Raw genomic sequence first — 16,225 nt, 5'->3', positions numbered from 1 at the left:
GACAGTGACAGGAATTATGATGGTTGTGTAATCTTTGACAATTTCTGCTGGGACATTAAATTTTAGTATTTGCTACAAATGGAGAAGGAAATGAAAGAAATATTAGCATTGTAATTTAAAATATGCCAACAAAGGGCCTGGGGATGTAGCACTTTCCCACATGCACAGGGCCCTAGGTTCAATACCCAGCACTGTAATAAATGAACAAACAAATAAGTGAATTAATCAAAAGCATTGAACAATAGAATGTTCTGCTTTTTTAAAACCTAAGAGTAGTTTGATCTAAACTTCCTTCACCCCAGCCTGGTCTTACGGAGCACATGAGCTGTCACTAATCATGCTGAGCACGTGTTACTGACCCAGTGCTTTGTGAACTGAGAGCAGTGAGCATTATTCTAGTCAAGGTTCAGAGTTCATAGCCTGGGCTAACTAAAATCTGAACCGTATTGAGACCCATGTAACCTGACCCACAGTAATTAAATTTGTACATGTAGGGAATCATGCAATGTGAGAATTGCCTGCACTTTAACTCTTTATAAATCCTAGTATTCAGGAGGCAGATCATTGTGAGTTCCAAGCCAGCCTGCTCTATACAGTGAGTTCCAGGCCAGATAAGACTCACAATAAAAACTTGTCTAAAACAACAACAACAACAACGACACCCATAAAAAACAAAACAAAAAAATGACTTTCCTAGTCAACTGCTTTTCGTGTTTTGGAACACTTGGTTTCCCATGGTTCAGGCTGGTCTTAGACTCGCTATGTAGTAGCAGATGACCCTGGACTCCTGATTTTCCTGTTTAGCACTCGGAAGTGGAGGAAGGCCAGGCTTTTGATTTCACAATTTTATTTTTAATGTAGGTATTTATAGCTGTACATATCCCTTTAAATACAGCTTTAGGGACAATTTCATAGATTTTAGTATTCTGAATTGTCATTTTTCAGTAACCCTCAAGGTTTTTTGTTTTTTTTTTTTTTTTTAGATTTATTTATTTATTATATGTAAGTACACTGTAGCTGTCTTCAGACACTACAGAAGAGGGCGTCAGATCTTGTTACAGATGGTTGTGAGCCACCATGTGGTTGCTGGGATTTGAACTCTGGACCTTCGGAAGAGCAGCCGGGTGCTCTTACCCACTGAGCCATCTCTCCAGCCCAACCCTCAAGGTTTAAAAATTTTTTTTCTTGTGACTTTTTCTTTAACTTGCTGGTTATATAGGGGAATGTTGGTTAACTTTCATATATTTGTAAATCCCCAAATGTCTGTTATTCGTTTGTATTCTTACTTTGTTATGGCTAGAGAACAGACTGGGCATAGCTTTCCGTTGCAGCTACTGACTCTTGTTTTGTGACCTAGCATGTACCCTACTTGGTAGGTGTTTCTGGGTATTTGGAAAGAATATACATTCTGCTACTGAGAAGACTTTTATAAATTCAATCAAGCCGGGTTCATGGTATTTTTCATGCTTTCTACACTTGTAATCTTTTGTCTATTTGTTCTTCCTGCTATTTAGGGGGAGGGAAGACAACTCCAATTATAATTGTGTACTTGTCTACTTTCACTTTGTTGTTACTTCATTTATCTTAACTTTTTTTCTCCCCCCCCCCACCCCCCCCCAGTCCACCGAGACAGGGTTTCTCTGTATAGCCCTGGCTGTCCTGGAACTCACTCTGTAGACCAGGCTAGACTTGAACCCAGAAATCCGCCTGCCTCTGCCTCTCAAGTGCTGGGATTAAAGGCGTGTGGCACCATGCCCGGCCTTACCTTAACTTTTAATTACATATTATGAACGTCCCGAGTGTGTGTGTCTGTGTGTAGGTCAGAAGACAGCTTTCCAGGGTCAGTTCTCTCTCTTACTGCATGGCTCCCGAGGGCTGAGCTCGGGCTCACAGGCTTTGTGGACGGGCTTTTGCCTGCCCTGCCCTGCCCTGCCCTGCCCACTCCAATCACTCAGTGAATGTAGATTTAGTATTATTACATTTGATTTCATCTCTCTTTCCCCCTTTCTTTCTCTCTACCTCTCTCTCTCTCTCTCTCTCTTTCTTTCTTTCTTTCTTTCTTTCACTTTTTCCTTTCCTTTCCTCCCCCTCCCTTTCCCTCCCTTCCCCCCTCTTTCTTTCTTTCTTCCAAGAGAATGATTGTATTTCAATGCATAGTTTCTGTATAACCTGATATTAAAGCAAAGTAAGTAGAAAACATAGCATTTCCTCTGCAATGCACGATGTCTCGCTTACAAACGTGGTCACAAGCAAGCTTATAAAAACTAGTAGACTTAACATGGAAAGTGAGAAAAGAAGGAACACAAATGGAGAACATTGTGATCTAACAGTATCAACTAGATGGTACTTCATTTGTAATATTACATTTTCAGTAACTAAGAGTAAATATACTGTTAACTAATATTTTTTATAATATTAGTAAATGGCCAAATCTAAATCAAACATAGGATGAACTTATTCCTATAGGACATTTTCTCCAATGTAAATTTTATGTATATCACCATGGTACTTCCAATCCAATCAGTTCATAAGGGTCACAGTATAATCATCTTTGACTCCAGCATTATCATTTGTGCTGCTAAGTTACATAGACTTCCTACTTTCTTATATTCCAAGGCTATATTTTTATATTAAAAGTTTCTTAAAGATATTATATAATTAATTTTATTTTAAAAAAATTTGACAATTTTTTGTTGCAGTGCTTGGGGCATTTATATTTAGTGTAATTTTTCAATGTTTAAATCTATTAGCTTGCTATTTAGTTTCTTTTTCATACCGATTTTTTTGTTCTTTTCTTGTCTTTAGTATCTTCATTTTTTTATAATTATTATTGAAGTTTTTGACCTGTTCTCTGCTTTTGCAAATAAGGCTTTTTTTGGAGCATTGATATTACCCACTTGCTTATTTATTGCCTGTGGCTGTTTTCATACTACAAAAGCAGGATTAGGCAGCTGTAACAAGAACATAGCCTGCAAAGCCTAAAATACTTACCATCTAAAATTTTCATATGTTTGACCACTGATCTACAATTTAAACTTAAAAAATTAAGATGTGGGAACAAATATCACAATTTTACTCAAAACATAAGGTGCTTCAAACACATATTAAAGTCTACGCTTACGAAATACGGAGGCAGCTTCCGAGTTAGCCACTCACATTATTTTCTTGGTTCTTGTTGTTTTTCAAGAGTGTGATGATGCAGTTGTGAATAAAGAAGGCCAGAGTAAGCACCCCCATCAGCTGCGGAAACTGAGCTCTTATCTCTAGGAGAAAAGACAGAAACAAAATGTGAAAATGCTGAGTAGAAAGTGAGTCGTAATCAGGTCCCTCACGGTGAGCAGTCTGTGTGGTCAGAACACTTGGAGGGGAAGGAGTGAGGGAGAGCGCGTTCTGTGGCTGAGACCCCACCAGGAGGTTTACATCCGGGGTCTGTCTATGAGTCCAAAATCTTTCTCTCTTCTAATATCTGAGGGTCTCAGAGAAGTCCCTCTAGAAAAGGAATCACAGAGAGAGAAAAAGGCTACTCGTGGCTCTTGGGTGACAAATCTAAAATGTATTTCTTAAAAATAAAACTGGATAAACTAAGATATAGTTTTGCAGTGGGATGCAGTATTTAAAAGTTATGCAGTGAAGATTTAATACCAGGACAAATGTCCAGGTGTCAATCTTGTCAAGAATGATTCTGTTTTTTTTTTTTTTAATGCACAAAAACAGCTGCAGATTTTATACTCAAGAAAACAAAGAAAAAAATGTTGACATAATCACTGTGGTTTTCCCTGGCTTATAGGATTAATTTAAATTATTAAATTAATTTTCTATAATAAATAGTTATTTAAAAATAATATTCTGTGAGCAATATTCGGAGGCAGGTAATAAATATGCGAACAATTAGTTAATGTGGAATCTGGCTACAATTTACTTGGTAATACTGGTAGGTGTAGGCACAGCATGTGGCAGTGTAGAGAACAACCTGCCTCAGATTCAGCTTGGTGTCCAGAGCAGAAGTGTAGAAAGGGCCCCTGACTCTTCACTACACTGACTCAGGACAGGACGTGATTCAATCTCTTACATTTCTGCTCTAAACACAAGCAGAAGGCAAGGCCAGCACACACAGGCTGCTCCCTTCTTTTTGCTTGATTTGTCTTACTGCCTCAGCCTCCTGAGGCCCACACTCAGGTTACTGGGATAAGTCATCATCATGGCTAAGTCTGTGTTCTGTCATATTTCCCGTCTGTCACCTTCCACCTGTATCTTTTATCCATGGATGCAATTCTTCCTTGGTTAGACTAAAAGATGTTTTTTAGTAATCTTTTTACAACACCTTTTAATGAACTGAGGTCACTTCTAGTCGACAACAGCAATACACACACACACACACACACACACACACACACGATTATAAAAGCACTATTTTTGTAAATGACAAAGTCATGTGCAGATAAAACTAACTTACTGATATGTTTAACTGAGAAATAACTAACAAACTCTTTAGCTGGAATCCAAAGTAAAGCAGCTAAGTAGAAAAGAAAAATCGCCAGTCATGGTGGTTCATGCCTGTAATCCTAGCATTGGGAGGCTATGTCCGGGGCCAGTCTGGGCTAGTTAAGTTAAATTCCAGATTTAGCCTGGGCTAGAGTGAGATCCTGTCTCAAAAGGCTATCTTGTACCATTAACATCTTTCTTATAGACATATAATAACAGGTTAGACGCTCTAAGAAAACAGATTAAACAATCCCATCCGCATTAGCAAAACTGACATAAATTTGGCCTAGCAATGCTTTCCTCTCTATAAGCTAAATGTACATTCATGTACTTAGATGTGTTAGCGTTTCCATGGATGTACAACACTCAGCATTACCATAGAAGTACAGCACTCAGCGCTACCATGGATGTACAGCACTCGGAGTTACCATGGCTGTACAGTACTCAGTGTTACCATGGATGTACAGCACTCGGAGTTACCATGGCTGTACAGTACTCAGTGTTACCATGGAAGTACAGCACTCAGTGTTACCATGGCTGTACAGCACTCAGTGTTACCATGGCTGTACAGTACTCAGTGTTACTATGGCTGTACAGTACTCAGTGTTACCATGGAAGTACAGCACTCAGTGTTACCATGGAAGTACAGCACTCAGTGTTACCATGGAAGTACAGCACTCAGTGTTACCATGGAAGTACAGCACTCAGTGTTACCATGGAAGTACAGCACTCAGTGTTACCATGGATGTACAGCACTCGGTGTTACCATGGAAGTACAGCACTCAGTGTTACCATGGAAGTACAGCAATCAGTGTTACCATGGAAGTACAGCACTCAGTGTTACCATGGAAGTACAGCACTCAGTGTTACCATGGAAGTACAGCACTCAGTGTTACCATGGATGTACAGCACTCAGTGTTACCATGGCTGTACAGCACTCAGTGTTACCATGGCTGTACAGCACTCAGTGTTACCATGGCTGTACAGCACTCAGTGTTACCATGGCTGTACAGCACTCAGTGTTACCATGGCTGTACAGCACTCAGGGTTACCATGGATGTACAGCACTCAGTGTTACCATGGAAGTACAGCACTCAGTGTTACCATGGAAGTACAGCACTCAGTGTTACCATGGATGTATAGCACTCAGTGTTACCATGGCTGTACAGCACTCAGTGTTACCATGGAAGTACAGCACTCGGAGTTACCATGGCTGTACAGCACTCAGTGTTACCATGGAAGTACAGCACTCGTAGTTACCATGGAAGTACAGCACTCGGAGTTACCATGGCTGTACAGCACTCAGTGTTACCATGGAAGTACAGTACTCAGTGTTACTATGGCTGTACAGCACTCAGAGTTACCATGGCTGTACAGCACTCAGTGTTACCATGGCTGTACAGCACTCGGAGTTACCATGGATGTACAGCACTCAGAGTTACCATGGCTGTACAGTACTCGGTGTTACCATGGCTGTACAGTACTCAGTGTTACCATGGCTGTACAGCACTCAGTGTTACCATGGCTGTACAGCACTCGGAGTTACCATGGATGTACAGCACTCGGAGTTACCATGGCTGTACAGTACTCAGTGTTACCATGGCTGTACAGCACTCGGAGTTACCATGGATGTACAGCACTCAGCGTTACCATGGCTGTACAGCACTCAGTGTTACCCTGTAAGTACAGCACTCAGATTTCCCTTTAGTGACACCCTAAGCAAGGAGATTGCTAGCTGATAGTTTCTGGCTGCAGCCCTTGGGTGTCTGCTGCCTGTTCCTGCCCCAGACATCCTTCCACTGGACAGCTACTAGTCAGCCCTGAAGTGCATTAGGGTTTGGGCACATTTATGTAACCGAGACTATTCTAGAGACAATATTTGCACTGAGGGTCATGGCGGGCTGGCCAGGACGTTCTGAATTTACTGCTTCCGTTCTTTCTCTTCCTTCCTACACATCTCAACCACGCGTAGTTTTGCTCCTAACCCTTTAATCTTTCACAAGTGCTGCCCCAACACATTTCTTGCTCTTCTAAGCCCATTTTGGCACCTGCTTACAGGAGAACCTAAACTAACCCAGTCAGTATTGAAAGTAGTCTAAGAAACTGGGCAGTGAGAAGGGATCTGAGGACTGGCTCCCTCCCTCCCGTATTGATCTGTGCTGTGGTAGGGCTAGAGCCCTAGGTTCTTTACTTCTTTTGTGATAGGATCTTATGTAGCCCAGCCTGCCCTAAACCCACTATGTACTTGAGAATGACTTTGAACTACACGATCCTTCTAGATCTACCCCTCTGGGGCGTACACAGTTTTCGGAGGTGCTGAGGACCAAACCCAAGGACTCTTGCACACCAGACAAGCACTGGGTGAATGTGCTAGCCCAGCCCCAAAGGTTCTGACAGTGTTCCACTGTGAGTGAGAGTGACTAACGGAGGGAACGCGCCCCTGACCTCACCCTTTTTGGGGAGTATCCCATCATGATAGCTTCACTATAAATTCTGTTTTTAAGCAGAGAACTATAGGACCATTCTTCCTTCTCTCTGATGCTCTTCTGAGGACATAAAAGCCTATCTTGAGAGTGTGGGAGGAGGGGGAGGAGAAGGTCATGACTGGCCTTTAGAGTTATATTTAGCTTAAAAGAGAAGGCTGTTCACTCTGGTCCATCCCTTTTAGGACTTCCTACCATTTTCTCAACAAGTATTCTTTGACTTGAGCCATTCAGATTCTCATGATTTCCTAAATGAGTCATGTTACTTCAGGTCTTAACTGGGCATGGCATGGCATGACATGGCATGGCCCTGAGAATCCTCCAATCTCTCATTTAGAGATCTCCTTTTAGCCATTAATAGATCCCTCAGAGATCCCTTCCCTGACTCCTCTTGTATGTGCAATCCTTATGTACTCCGGGATCCCTTGGGTATTTCTTTTGTTACGATGGCTACAGCATCAAATGCCCCACTGCTCAACTGGTATCTCTTGGAGGGCGGTGGGTCATGTTTTCTGTAGCACTGGCATGTAGCAGGAACACTATTTTTAAAACTGAAGGACTCTTAGCCATGGACACGATCAAAATTCTACTTAAAACTACTTTAGGGTTGAGATGGTCTAATTTTACTCTGACAGGTCTCAGAGAAGTCAGTCAGTCTATGCTGCCTGTGAAACTGGTCCTTTCCAAGCTGAGGCTCTGCAATTAACCAACACAAATACTTTTTGAATAACATTTTTAAAACTTGAGATTTTTTCATTGCTATTAAAATATAATTCATATGTTTTATCCATGTAAAGTGTAAACATAAGTGGTTTTTAGTATATTCAGGATTGTGTGATCACAACCACATTACTTTGTTCCTTTCTAATGCTGAATAATATTCCACTGTACGGATACATCATGCTTTATATACTGGTCAGGGCAGACATTGAGTTGCTTTCGCTTTTACGATTACAAATAATGCAGTCGTGAACACACGCACACACATACACATGGAAATGTGCCAAATACGAATTTTCAAAGAATATAACATTCATGCTATGATTATTACCTCATAACTAAAGAAGACAAATTCACAACAGATTTAAAGACTCCCTAAACCTCTAGTCATTTTCAAACCATTTAATTTTTCTTTTGAAAATGTGTGTCAGAAGAGGATGCAGGTTCGTGCTGGGATGGAGCTATGGTGCTTGCCTGGTGTATGCAAGACCCTAAGACTGATTTCAAACACTAGGACATGGTGGGGATAGGGAGAAGACAATTTCAATAAATACATCCGACGCAGTACTAATAACCAGGATAAGGAAACATAAGTTAAGGCACAAGAAACAGAAGACACTCAGAGAAGTACTTCACCAAAGAGCAGACCCACATGTCTAGTGACATGAATAAGTGCTACCTTGCTGGGCAAGATGACCCAATGCCTGTAAACCCAGCACTCAGGAGGCCGAGGCAAGAAGATGAGTGCTGGTGAGGGCGTGGAGCAGCTACAGTGCATAAACAATGTCAGCAGAACGGACCGGGCACAGCCACTGTGCAAAGCTGCTGGACAGCGTCTCTCAAGCAGGACAGCATATTCTCTGACCTAGGTTTATACCCACGAGAAGGCAGCCACACATTCCTCAAGCCGTATGGGAATGAAGAGTACTGCAGATTGAAACTAGTATCAAAAATTAGAGACTACGCAGATCTTCAATAATGGCAAAACCAGACTGTGGCAGATACACAAAGCAAAGGCTTACATACACTTACGTACACCACACACGCCAGTGGGGCCTGATCTCACATGAAGAGCCAGACCCCAAACAACAGAGGGGTGGGCAGGGGGAACTGGTGTCTAAAGTCTCTCTAAAGTCTATGAGGACTGGGTTTTTTTTTTTTTTTTTTTCTATTTTGTTTTGCTTTTTTGAGATAGGTCTTACTATGTAGCCCAGACTAACCTCTAATTTGTGATAATCCCTCTGGCTCAGCCATCTGGGTGCTAGGGGTACAGGTCTGAGACACACTATATCTAGCTCAGAAATGTCATCTTAACTGCAGTTTTAAGTGTACGCATTGTGTAGTGTTAGCCTGGCATAGTGGCGTATACCTATGATCTTAGCACCATGGAGGAAGAGGCAAGAACAGGATTTGAAGGCTAGCCTCAGGTACACAGTACATTAGGCCAGCTAAGCTACATAAAACCCTGTCTGCTCCCTTTCCCCCCAGGGTGAGGGGAAACACAACCAAACACAAATAGCTAAAGGGCAGACACCATTGGGGGGGGGCATGGTTTAGTCACTAAAGCACATGCCAAGAATGACGGAGGACTGGGTCCACCCTCAGCAGCACACAAACCACACGTGGTAGTTGGAGCTAATAGTCAACACGGATCAGAGGGGCTGAGTAATCAGAGTCTTAATTTGGATTTGAAAAATCAGGTATTCGTTTTTATGATTATGATGGAATTCATAGTAAGCTGTGCATTGAGCTGTTTTTCTGGAGAAAATAAATAACTTTCTTCTTTTTTCAGTCCCTTACTAAATACTAGTAATGCTAGTTAATACCAGTAATGCTAGTTAATACCAGTAATGCTAGTTAATACTAGTAATGCTAGTAAATACTAGTTAATACTAGTAATGCTAGTTAATACCAGTAATGCTAGTTAATACCAGTAATGCTAGTTAATACTAGTAATGCTAGTAAATACTAGTTAATACTAGTAATGCTAGTTAATACTAGTTAATACCAGTAATGCTAGTTAATACTAGTTAATACCAGTAATGCTAGTTAATACTAGTAATGCTAGTTAATACTAGTTCTTCCTCGAATTTTACTCAGGCATTGTGAGCTCTCCCCTCTCAATCTATAGAAAACATCAAACATGCTTTGTACCCCACCATGGGTATCTGCCTACGTCTTGCAGTTTGCTCTGGCTTCCTGTGCAGCCTGTCCCTAGTTCTTCCTTCACTATGCCTCTTATATTTTAATGTCACTTAGGAGGAAGTCAAATAAACGCATTTACTTAGTCAATAATTCTTTACAGCTTGTTGTTTTATTTTATTTGTATGTGTGTGTATGTGTGTGTGTATATATGAGTGTGTGTGTATGAGTGTGTGTGTATGAGTATGTATGAGTGTGTGTGTGTGTATGAGTGTGTGTATGAGTGTGTGTGTGTGTGAGTGTGTGTGAGTGTGGCAGTCAGACGACAACTTGAGGGAGCTGGTTCTCTCTTCGGAGTGTGTGGATCTCGGGGATTGAACTCAGGGCGTCAGGCTTGGCAGCAGGTGCCTTTACCTGTTGAGTCAGCTCACTGACCTTCAACACTTATCTCTTATTAGCACCAGTGTGTGCCAGGAAATCGATAGGATTTGGAAATACCACAGTAATACAGTAGTTTAAAAACAAAACAAAACAAAACAAAAAAACAAGAATGCTACTCCTTTTCTCAGAGTGTAATATTCCAGTTAAAGGAGACAGATATGTAAATAGAAAATAAATTTTCAATATCAGAATTCAAGAACCCAAAACATTGAGAAACATTTCTGTCTAAGTTCCTTTTACTGTAACTTCTGCTACTTGGTAACACTCAGGAACAAAAATGGGCCAGAGTAAGCTGGGCCCCCCCAAGATCCTGATTCATTAAAATCAGGCATACTAACAGATACCACAGGTACCTGCAGACAAGATTTAGTGCTGGGAAGAGCTTTAAAGAGAATTCTCAAGGAGACTGAGGGTGGATAGGTAGTTGGAGATCTGAGAAGACAGGGCATTCATATGCTGGGAAAAGCAAATGCCAACATTCTCAGATAGGAATGTGCAACATACAACAGCAAGACAGCCAGTGCAATGTGGTGTGAGTCAGAGGGAAAGCGGTAGGCGAGTCAAAGAGAAGAATGGTCAGACCAGACTGGCTCTAAGGACTATGACAGACCTGGTGCCATTCTGAATGACACGTGAAATCATTAAAGATTCCTGTGGGTTCTGGTTTGTGTTTTGTTGTTCTTGTGTTAAGATGAGGCTTACTACGTCATTCAGGCTGGCCTTAGACTCCAGAGCCTTTAAGGTATGCATGACCAAACTGGCTTGGGTTGATTTGCAAGGGTTACTCTAACTGCTGGGTGTAGAATAGTTTTCAGTGGAGAAGACAGACCATTAGCTAGGAGGACACCACTGTAATCCAGGCAAGAGATTAATAGCTGGACATAGTTCTTTTGGGTTGAGATGCTAAGAAGTCAGGTTATCAGCTGTTTTTTAAAAAATAAAACAGACAGACTTTGCAGATGGATTGAGTGTAGATGAGAACAGTCAAAGACTGTGGAGTGTTTGACCAATTGGAAAACAAAGCTGGAGGAGTCTGAGAGAAGAGTGAGTCAAACAGGTTGCCTGACAGGGATGGACACTTAAACACGTAAGTATTTGGTCTTCGTCAATTTGAGCTTGACATAGCCACAGACAAGGACGTAGACAGAGACAGAGAAGGTGTGAGTTGGGCCCATGAGAATGGACTTTCCTGCCCTGCTTGAGTTCCTGTCCTGACTTCCTCTGATGATGAACTGTGATGTGGAAGTATAAGCAAAATAAACCCTTTCCTCCCCAAGTTGCTTTTTGGTCCTGGTGTTTTGTTGCAGCAATAGAAACTCTGACTAGGACACTCAGTAACCCACAGGTTGAAGAAGAAAACCAGTGTCAAAAATTGTCCTGTGATGTCCACACACATCCTGTGGTATGTACATAAATAAATGAGTGTAATGAATAATTGTAAAAGAAACAAGAATATACAAAGTTCCATCAGAATTGCACAGTGTGTGATTTCTCATGAGGACAGTAGAGGCTTACCCTCTCCAGGGCTCTGGTATTTAGTTAGCTTTTCAGAAAACACTTAGAACACTTCATTTTTCAGACAGTCCCTAATAGTAATTTTAGGATCCTAATTATGAAAACATGCCTTGTTTAATCTTTGTTGTTTCCCCTTTGTACTTTATAAAACTGGACAATGGAAAATGAATGACTCACTATCTACTGAGAAATTTCTTCTTTTCTGTTTCCCAGGTGACTATTTTTCCTTTCCCTGGTTACACATTTTTAGAAACATATTTATTTTATGTTTAGTATAATTCTGTTGTGTAAGTATGTTCATGTGGGTACAGGTACCCACAGGTGTAACTGTGTCTGTGTGAGTATGTGGTGTGGGTGCAGGTACTCACGGAACACTGGTCCCTTGAAGTTGGAGTTACAGCTTGTGGTTGGAGGTACTGGAAACCAAGTGTGAATCCTTTGCCAGAACAACAAATACTCCTAGTTGCTATCTATATCTTGTCTCTAGTTCCACTAATTATTTTTAGTGTACTATCATTAGTAGAAACTTCCCTCACTATTGCTTAATAAATAACAATAGATGGAATATGAAAAAGCAATATCCTAGACTATTTCTGTCAATCAGTGGAAGAATTCAATACTGCCATTGTCAGTAGGCTTTTCTTTTTTCTTTTCTTTTTGTCTTTTTGTGACAGGGTCTCTCAATTATGTAGCTTTGGCTGTCCTGGAACTCACAGAGATCCAGCTGCCTCCTCCTCCTCCCCAATGCTGGGATTAAAGGTGTGTGCCAGCACACCATCCGGGAAAGAAGTATGCCCTTTCAAGGCTCAGTACGTTGGAAAATCAAAGAGAATAAAGTCAAATGTGCTGAGAACAAGTAGCCATAGTAACATAATCAACAGTTTCCAGGAACCACCTACTCAATGCAGCTTGAAAACCTACAAAAGTTATAATAAACAAACAAACAGCAACAACAAAGAGAGAGACAGCTCCAAGCACAAACTCCACAAGCACAGCCCGCTTCTGAGTAGTGACTGGGACTGCAGACTGCTAGAGCTGATGGCGGAGCGCAGACCAGTCTCTAAACCAGAATCAGTGCCATTCGCTCATGATCACTGTGCAAGATGTGTGTGAGACAGTCATTTTCATTTCTTAATCGGTTTTCTCATTTAGTAGCCATTCATTCATTTATTCATTGTTTTATTGGTGCTTTTTTCTTTAAGTGTCATACATCTTTTACATTTGGGTGAACTAAATTGTCATATCATAATCGGGAAGAGAAATGGGACAGGTATAAAATCCATTTAATAATTGTGATCTTAACCTGAAAAACAATAAAATGACTAACAGAAAAACCTATAAGGAGAATGAGTTATCTTCCTCTCGCTTGCTCCCTCCCTCCCTCCTTTTCTTTCCATCTTTCTTTCTGTAGACAGGATCTCACAACAAATACTATGTAGCCCTGGCTGGCCTGGAAATCACAATAAGGCCAGCTGGCCTCAAAGTCGCAGCGATCCTGCTTGCCTCTGCCTTGTGCGTGCTGGGATTAAAGGCGTGTGCCGTCATGCCCAGCTATGAACAATGATTTTTATGAGCAAATTATCGACATGCATTACGATGTTCTACGTCTCTGACATCCAAAGCATGCATTCCCTAGAAAGGTCTTGAGAATAAACTTTAGGTTTTTTTAAGGGCACTATAAATTAAATAGACTTCAAGTGTCTAGTTGAAAATAAAACCTTGGTTATCCTTAGCTGTCTGAAATGCCAACTGTTGTTCTGTATTGTTTATTTATTTATGCTTTTCTGAGGCACATCTTACTCCACGACCCAGGCTGGTCTAGAACTCTGTCTCTGCCTCCCAAGTGCTGATATCAGCAGTGAGAGCTAGCATATTATCCTGCTATTGCCTGTTTCAGACTTACAGTCCATAGCAGTCACCTTAAAGAACACGCTGTCATTATGTAGTGATTGAGTTCTTATTTTGACAAACTCACCTGGTACAAAAAATTCTGTTGGCACAAACCAGTGAAATTCCAGATGGAATCCTAAGCGAACAGCCTTCAGGGTAACAACGAAAATCAAATAGAGGACAGACACCGTTCCTGTAAGGGACAAAGGGGCAAACCCAGAAACCATTGATCAAATAGAGGACAGATACTGTGCCTGTAAGGACAAACGGGCAAACCCAGAAAGCATGCATCATCTTTGCATATGTTACAGACTACTTGAAAAATCTGGACTGCAGAAACTATTTTCATTGATTTTTTTAGAAAAACTCAGGTAGATTCTAAAGAGTTTAACCTCGTGGGCTATCAGAGAATGAAACAATTGGGTAGTAAATAAACTTAAGGACCCAAGACTAGGGAGACCATGAGCCACCCACTGAGTGGGAACTGCTCCGTCCGATTAGGAACCCAGTGGAAGCAACGAGCAAAGGCCATCACACAATTGTCAGTTATACAAGAAAAACGAAAACAAAACAAAACCGTGAAACCAACTTCTTTTGTTTTTAGTGTTGTGAGATACCTAACACACCTGAAAAGTTTGCCAAGTTAATTTGAAATGAGAAGAAAGTAAAAAAAGAAAAAGAAAAAAAAGATAGCAAGCATTTTCTCAGGGTGAATGCATGAGCTAGCAGCTACATGTGGCTCTGTCATACAGAATTTTTAATAGTGTAGCAATTAGAGAATTCTTATCTTTTAATTAAAAAAATGTTTTTCGCAGCATTGGGAATCAAACTCAGAGCCTTTTTGGTATCCACCAGGCAAGTGCTAACCCGATGAGCTATAGCTCCAACTCCAGGTTATTTCTCCTGAGAAAGAAGATGCAGTCATCACGGAGGACAACCGAGCTGTTTCTGAATGCCCTGGGAGGCTGCTGCTCTGTGGAAGTGGCAGTTTTAGGAGGAAGGGGAAATGGCACGGAGGACAACAGCAGACTGTCCTTAAGAAGTCTGTATGGAAGCCTGAGCCTGCTGGTGTCTCACTGTGCAAACTCTAAGTTCATGCGCTTGTGAAAGACTCGTTCCACTGGAAAGACAGAAGCGAGTCAGGGAACCACAGCAAGCCTCTAAGCTGAGAGATTAGCTGGTTCAGAAAGATGAAGACAGGAGGCCGAGCTTATGGAGCCGCTCCCTGTGCTCATGCTGGCTTCCACGCTGCTCCGAGGGAGACCGTCAGAGCCTAGCGTTACACTTTTGCTCTTTCTGTCAACTTAAATAGAGTTAAAATATTCCTTTGGAGATTTCAGTAGAACAGGACACACACACAGAGGTCCATTCCTTTAAGGAGGCAACTGCACTATGAAGTCAAAACTGAGGAAGAGCAAAGAGCAGGTTGAACCCAAGAAGCTGAGCTAGGGCTCAGCAGTAGAGGGCATTGCCCGGCAGGCACAAGGCCCTGCTGCCTTTCTGTTTGCTTTTAAAGCACTGGGTTTGATCCCAAAGACCACACAGATGGATGGATGGATGGATGAGCGAATGAGTGAGGAAAAACAGCTCCAGAATGATCTTCTCCGTTTAAAGTTAGATGGTAATTCTCTGCAATGCCTGTCTGCCCACCCCCTTGGTTCTCTCTGTAGCCAAGGATGGCCTTGAACTCCTGCTCCTGTGCCCCATCTCCTTGGTGCTGGGATTAATCACTTGGCAGTGCAATACTCTTAAATGGGAGTTATTTTGATATCTCCTCAAACTTTAGTCTATCTCCTCTAGCTGCATTCTCACAGGAAGTAAGAGTTGTTCTAGACGGTTAGATGGGAAACCTAGTAATTCCTATGAGGAAAACCAAACCAAAAACCAAAACATAACAAAGCAAAGCAAAGGAACCTGAAATGGTTGAGTCCATTTTTTTTTTCTTGTGCCAAACTTTACAGAAAAAACAAAAGGCAACAGAATCAAAAGTATAGTATGAATGAACAAGTTAAGCAGCTCAGAACAGTAGGAGGTGACTGTCACCCCACTGGCAGGAAGTCCCACAAAGCAGTATCTTACCCAGGATATTAAATTTGGAGAAGAATGAAGGAGACTTGAAGTTGAGCAGCGGCAAGAGGAGCCCTATAAGGTAGAAGGGCACTGTCCTGGACTTGTCCCACCACTTCTCAAACAGCTGCACTTCTGTGTTGTTGTTGTAGAAAATCATGGAACTGTTGTCAGGACGGCCACCACTGCCAGCATTTGGACATATCACTGTGAAAGCAAGAGCGTGCCAGGTCAGAGACTGAGAGCGCACGAGCTGGAGAGTCACCGTGCCCAGGGACTGGCACCTGCTCAGCTGCCAGCATGAATGCAGGCTCCCTTCTTGGAAGCGTATGCATACTTTAGAAATCTTTTTGTTCGTTTTGAATAGATTTTTGAGTTTTATTGATATTTTACATGAACAAGAAATTGGAAATACAATCACATTGAAGAACAAATTGTCACAGCTTTGATGTTTAAGCCAAACAAATTTTGTAGGGGCAGATTTT

The 16,225-nt window shown here is 41.5% G+C and overlaps 1 protein-coding gene across 15 annotated transcripts in view; it reads right to left on the bottom strand.

Moving 5' to 3' along the window:
• Slc38a9 (solute carrier family 38, member 9) overlaps positions 1–16,225 on the bottom strand; it is an 82,564-nt gene that overhangs the window by 21,349 nt on the left and 44,990 nt on the right. For 12 of the 15 annotated variants that reach the window (XR_873763.3, XR_873764.3, XR_873762.3 and 9 more), the window contains 3 exons: positions 15,753–15,947; positions 13,759–13,866; positions 3,157–3,263 (listed from right to left, as the gene is read on the bottom strand). Coding sequence is in view for 8 of the 15 variants with exons in the window: in XM_030247276.1 (XP_030103136.1) it covers positions 3,157–3,263; positions 13,759–13,866; positions 15,753–15,947 (410 nt within the window). In the remaining 7 variants the exon portion in view is untranslated. Of the gene's footprint in view, positions 1–3,121; positions 3,264–13,758; positions 13,867–15,752; positions 15,948–16,225 lie in introns of all 15 variants that reach the window. The other 3 variants (XR_001780783.2, XR_003950453.1, XR_382737.4) reach the window with 2 other exon arrangements.

This window comes from Mus musculus, chromosome 13 (genome assembly GCF_000001635.26).
Source record: "Mus musculus strain C57BL/6J chromosome 13, GRCm38.p6 C57BL/6J".
NCBI classification, from domain to species: Eukaryota; Metazoa; Chordata; class Mammalia; order Rodentia; family Muridae; genus Mus; species Mus musculus.
The sequence above is the reverse complement of the archived record's forward strand: the minus strand, read 5'-3'. Positions and strand labels throughout refer to the sequence as shown.